Source organism: Haliotis rubra, unplaced genomic scaffold (genome assembly GCF_003918875.1).
Source record: "Haliotis rubra isolate DU_JTF1 unplaced genomic scaffold, ASM391887v1 Scf694, whole genome shotgun sequence".
NCBI classification, from domain to species: domain Eukaryota; kingdom Metazoa; phylum Mollusca; class Gastropoda; order Lepetellida; family Haliotidae; genus Haliotis; species Haliotis rubra.
In genome coordinates, this window is record NW_025767406.1 from 398,602 (window position 1) to 404,889 (window position 6,288).

Genomic DNA, 6,288 nt, shown 5'->3' on the forward strand with positions numbered 1-6,288 from the left:
ACTGGAGTATACAAAACACATTGAGATGGTATGTAAGGAGTGCTCCCACTATTTACTTTATTTACCATTTTACACTGGAGTATACAAACCACAATGATAACGTATATGAGGATACACCCACTACAGTGTAAAGAACACATTGTAAACACCAACTAGAGTAGACAGAACAAATGTATAACGTCGACTAGAGGCTGGTTACTCTTTGGCGTAAAAATACATATATGAAATATCTTAAAATTCGTAAAGGGTGTATGCAATGCTTCTTAAAATCTCCCACGTCAATAATTAGAAATTTGAAAGTTACAGATAATACAATAACTATCTAATTTAGCTGGGAATGTACAGTATATTTTGTTTTTTAATTTAAATGCAGTAGGAAACATTGTAAAAAGTAGATACGCATCCCATTCCTCAAAGAAACATCCGACTCAAATATCTTATCACCAGATTACACCCAGGGTACAAGGTTTACACGGTAAAAGCTTTAAGTACAATATTATCGATGTACGTACAGTTATCGGGTAATCCATAGTTGTATCGCCAGGGATGATTCCCGCATCAAAGTCTTACACATTGTTACGACACATAATGCAAGGTTTCTCTGCAATGTCACAAGATAACAGATAAGAAGATGGACGTTTTCGAGCTACAGATAAACCTTGTACGACAAACAATCCCCGTGCCACTGTCCAAGACTTAAGATAACGCTCATATACTGGGGTTGGCATGATCAACTGCTATTGGTCCATGAGATATCACCTCAAAGACCATCGTCCAATCAGGGACACCCGACTTTCCTTAAAATGGAAACATTTCTGGTCAGTGGTGTCACAAGCAAGGCACCCATTACGGTAAGTACCTCTATGTTACATATCTGTTGTATCAATATGTCTGTTGTGGGATGTTTCTAAGCTGGATGTTCATTAAAGTGTATCTGTACAGATACAGTTTAACCTCTTGTATCTGAAAAAACTCCTTAATTACAGGTACGATATCCTTGAACATCAGCGATGCCATTCAGAAATCGATAGATATTCCCAATAGTCGGAGGGTGACAGGGGCCCAGGGCCATATTTCACAAAGCGATCGTGGCGCTAAGGTGACAGTAACTCGCATTCTTTAACATAGACTTACGACAGTAATAGCGCTACGATCGCATTGTGAAACGGGTCCCTGTTGCCAAAGCTCGCTCATATTAGCATTGGTGTGGAGCACAGTGGTGTAGTGGTTAGCATGCTGGCCTCTCACGCCAAAGGCCCGGGTTCGAATCCCGGTTGAGACACCAAAATGTGTGACCTGGGTCTCATACTGTGTTGTGTCCCTGGGCAAGGCACTTCGTCCACATAGCACTCAGTCCACCCAGCTGTTTAAAATGGGTACCTGAAAAGCGGATGTACGGACCTATACGGTCGCGCTTAGCGCTTAGTAGCAGCTTACAAGTACAATTCCGTCAGGGTAATAATGTAACGCCAGAGAACAGCATCGCGTTGGATTCTAGGCGCAAAAATTAGCATTATTATTACTATCAGAGTCGCGTCCCTTAGAAGTGTCAGAATCCAGTGACACGGGTTGGGTCCCGTTCACGTTTGGTCAGCTGTATATCCGTGCTCATAGGATGAACTAAATTGCTAAACGGCCATGATCCGCATCACCGGTTTTCCCCTGGTGTAACTGACATAGTGTTCAGACGAGCGTTAAACCAAACTCATGTTTTGTCGGCAGTAATCAAAAGGAATCATGCGTTCCCACTGAGTGAGTGAGTTTAGTCTTACGCCGCACACAGCAATATTCCAGCTATTTGGGGGCGGTCTGTAAATGATGGAGCATGAGCATCGATCGACGCAATTGGTATACGATGACATGTGTCAACCAAGTTAGTGAGCCTGACCTCCTGATCCCGTAAGTCACCTCTTACGACAAACATCGGTTGCTGAAGATCAATTCTAACCCGGATCTTCAAGGTCCATGCGTTCCCAGATCTAATGAAGTCTCATTATCTAAGTCGACTTATGCAACTGACTCGATAAGATTCGATCGTTAAAAAAGCGAAAGGATAAAAGAAACATTCTTAACAAACCGTGTTTGTGTAACAGTAACACAGAATATGATATAGACAAACTTAGTAATGAGGGAAAGGCTATATTTCGAACAAAATCAAGAAATTGCGTCATAATTCTAAAAATCCAAACAAATGTTTTTTCATGTGCATTTATTAGCAAAATAATCTTCGTTACCTGAGAGTATATTTTGTGAGCATTAATTGATTCTTTGATGTTGTAACAGGTCACAAAATCACGATGAAGTGCGGAATAGTTTTTGTTCTTATGGCAACCTGCGTGGGTGCCTTGCCGCATACTTCCGTATCGTGTGATAGGAGTGACTGCGCAACCTTCGAGGTCATTCGGGAGGGAGAGGTGAGATGCTTCAATTCGATCCAGAATTTGTATTTGGTTATATTTCTATATAAGAGAAAATACCTTTTGTCCACGACCTATTAAGTGGGGCCTATTTTTCTGATTGTTAATGGAAATATCGAATTATTAATTAAAGTATCATTTAAAACTATTTATACAAATATATTTATATTTGTATTATGAATGATCCTACGTTGATCTAGAAATACTATAATTTCTGTTCAGATCAGACTATTTGATAACACTAACGAGATATACTCCCCTGTGAGAGGGAGCATACTGAAGCTCATTTCATACATGGGCTTTTGGATTGTTTTCAGGTGAACGATTGACTCGCCTTTGCATGTATTTGACGCGTGCATTCACTTTGATATTTGACAGTGATTCATAGACCCATGTTCCGTCATCGTGTTTTATGATATCCATCACTGGATCGTCCAGACTCAAAGATTTACTGGGCCAGACTCAAATATTTACTGGTCCAGACTAAAATATTTACATATCGCCGTCGTACAGCTGTAATATTGCTGACTGTGGCATTAAACAAACAAACAAACAAACAAACAATCGACCCTGCTTTTTGGGAGAAATTTGTTATGTATGTGGATAGGTTTTTGTCGCATATATTGTCAGATATCACTCCCTGTACTTACCCGTGAGGTGCATTATCCTGTGTTTAAGGGGTTCCAACTGCGGCGGTACGGACCATCCAAGTGGGTGAGTGCACGAGGTGTGGTCACTAGGGGCAACTGGTTGGCGGTCAAGAGGTCGCTGTTTCTGAAGCTGTATGACTACATCCATGGAGCGAATGACCAAAGTAGGTGTCAAACTAATGTGACGTACTTGTTGATATGTGCAATGCAAAGACAAAAACACAAACAAAATCAGTCTTAAATAATGAAATGTTGGGTATGGAAAGACAAATGTTTCATGCTGCTACTGCTACTTGAAACATTACAGTTGACATTACAAGAGCCTTCCAAACACTTCCTTTCTGACAACGTCATATAACGTATTTCTAACGTCACCGTTTTTATAATCTTACTTCAAGGTATCGGAATCCCCATGACCGCACCAGTGGTGACCAGGGTTGAACCAGAAACTCCAGTATTTCAACATGGGTCTCTGACTATGTTCTTTATGGTGCCATTCACCATGCAAGAGAATACGCCCAATCCCCTTGGCCTTGACCTTACCATCGTTGAATGGCCTGCAAAGGAGGTGTACGTCAGGTGAGAGAGTATTCCGAATAGGCACAACCAGACAGCTTCAATAATGAGTTAGTGGGTGCTTGCGTGCGTGCGTGCGTGAATGATTGAGTGAGTGAGTAAGTGAGTTTAACGCATATGCAAATTATTTGAGTTGTATCACAGTTTGATGTGGACTGAAAGCCCAAAGAGAAGCACAATTTAACCGATATCCACATGGATGAAAACCACGACCATGGAAACCTAAAACACCCATAATAAGGCGAATCTAGGAATCTATCACAAAATCGCAGTTTTCTTGCGCGCCTTTCTCTGTACACCCAAACACGGCGCTCTGGGTCGGGTTGCACAAAGCGACCAAAGCGCTACGGCTGTCGTAGCTCCAATACTTTAACATAGAGACAGCCGTAGCGCTAAGATCGCTTTGTGAAACTGGACCCTGATCGACTTTAACCCTTCAGGTTCAATACTCTCGTGTAAATATCAGTTTGAAATACATCTTCCATGATGTATGACTTGTACTTCAGGCTATCACACAAATGGTGATTCACTGTCCACAATGGCTTCTGGGTAAAAATACTGTATTTTTAATGCTCGGCTCATTTTATTCCATAAAGTATTGTGTATTTTCTAGCCGATATCTAAATAACACGGCGCTCAAGTTGCCTGTTGGTTAGTTCGTTAACGCTGCATTCAGCAATATTCCAGCTATATGGGGGTGGTATGTATATAGTCGAATCTGGACCAGACATTCCAATGATCAACATCATGAGCCTCTTCTACGCAATTGGGAACCGATGACATGCTTACTGTTGCTACTACTTGATGCTTGCACTACATTCAGTAAAAAAGTAGGAACTAGTTGGTGTCCTCTTCACACTGATGATATTATTTGGGATAATAACTGAATAAAACGAACTTAGATACCGTTCGCACCAAGGATATATTATCGTTTAGTGAAAAGTTCCTGATATGAACGGATACCCCTTTTCACATCAATCATATAACGCTCACTAATAAGAAAGCCTTTAACGAACATTTTCATAGCTTAAAATTATGATATTTTTAAGCAATAAGTACCAAAACGAAAATTGTCTGGGCTAGCAATAGGATATTTATGTATGATACAAACTAGGTAAAAGAAACGAAACGAACAATTTCAGAGTTTACAATGAGATGTTATGTATAATTTACATTAGCTAAAAGATCCAACAAGGGCAAGAAACGAAAGGATGGCTTTTGGTATTTTTGATACTATAATGTTGTTACGACAGATCAACTATAAGAACCTAAAATAACCCAGAAAACTGCTGACAGTGAGATCTTTGTTCTCGTTCTGTGTATGACATGTACTTTATTTGCTTCAGGCATTTTGACGGCTTTGCTCGCAGGGAACAAACTCTCACCCAGTTGTCCCAGTTGAGAAGTGCCATTGGCGACCCCACACTGTACGACAACAGCTACTTCTATAAGGCCGAGTTTGACCCACCCAGCAGGAGAGCTAACAGGCATAATGAGGTGTGGCTGGCAAAGAACTAGGCCACCGCCACAGCTTCAGCCCCGCCCGTGGCTAGTAACCGACTGGAAGATAGTAATGAAAAACACACTTGTGTGTCTTGCACACATCACTTGTCCATTGCTTTCGTCACCTGATCAAAGAAGTCTGTAGTACCAGTTAACTGGCGTTTTTCCAAATTTGATAATTATTGATTTATATGACTTTTGGAGACGCGTACAGTTAGATTTATCCCTATGTGATGTTAGCTACCACTGAATCAGCGAGAAATACTTGTTGTATTAATAATTTATGTGTCACATTTGTAGGAAATGTTCATGAATAAACATTTGAAAGAATGTGTTTAGATTTTAGCATTCTGATTTCGATTGAGTTTGGTGCCTCAACAACATTGCATCTTCATTAACCCATGTACCCGTGAAGATCCGGGTTAGAACTGGCATTGAGCAAGCCCATGCTTGTCGTAAGAGGCAAGTAACAGGATCGGGTGGTCAGGCTTGCTGACTTGGTCGACACATGTCATCGTATCCCAATTGCGTAGGTCGATCCTCATGATGTCGATCACTGGATTGTCTGGTCCAGTCTTGATTATTTTCAGCCTGTCGTCACATAACTGGAATCCTACTGAGTGCGGCGAAACACAGAGGATACTAAACGACCTTCCGTGTAATACCCCATTATTTCCAATCCACGGAGTAAAAATGGCATTATATTTGTTTTCAAATGTACGAAAGTTCCAATTACTGACAGATATTCATTTTTTCAACAAATTAAACTTCGGAAGAATAACATTAACATTTTTCATGACTTTAATAGATTAAGATTGTAGTCATGTTTTCCAACCGAATGTCCCAGAAATTCCGCCGTAGGTTCCAAATGATACATAGAGAATCTTAATGGAGTGTCTTTTGATATCAAATATATCACCACGAGTTGATAAAGTTACTCGTATTAACGAGTGTTGATATATATTTGATATCAGAAGACACGAGGGTGAGATTCTATTTATCATCCAAACTCACTCTTCTTTAATTTTCAATGAATACTTAGCACCACTGAACAGGGTACTGCCATTAGACTTGCAGTGCAGCGATGTCATGTCATTGTGACGTCATCAAGTTCATGACGTCATAGCATTGTCAGGGCATTG

General features: G+C 40.5%; 1 protein-coding gene and 1 non-coding gene across 3 annotated transcripts; both read left to right on the forward strand.

Annotated features, from left to right (window-relative positions):
• The first annotated feature begins 1,204 nt into the window (after positions 1-1,204).
• Trnae-cuc lies at positions 1,205-1,282 on the forward strand. Its single transcript has one exon. It is a non-coding gene; the product is annotated as a tRNA-Glu (tRNA).
• Positions 1,283-2,288: 1,006 nt separating this feature from the next.
• Positions 2,289-5,476, forward strand: LOC124258451 (heme-binding protein 2-like). Of its 2 annotated transcripts, none has more exons than XM_046692551.1 (4): positions 2,289-2,414; positions 3,096-3,231; positions 3,466-3,646; positions 4,990-5,476. In XM_046692551.1, exons 1-4 carry the CDS (start codon positions 2,298-2,300, stop codon positions 5,159-5,161), a joined length of 606 nt encoding a protein of 201 aa, XP_046548507.1. In that variant the 5' UTR covers positions 2,289-2,297; the 3' UTR covers positions 5,162-5,476. The 2 variants fall into 2 exon arrangements, with proteins under 2 accessions (XP_046548507.1, XP_046548508.1); XM_046692552.1 differs by having other exon boundaries at positions 5,014-5,476.
• Positions 5,477-6,288: the final 812 nt, after the last annotated feature.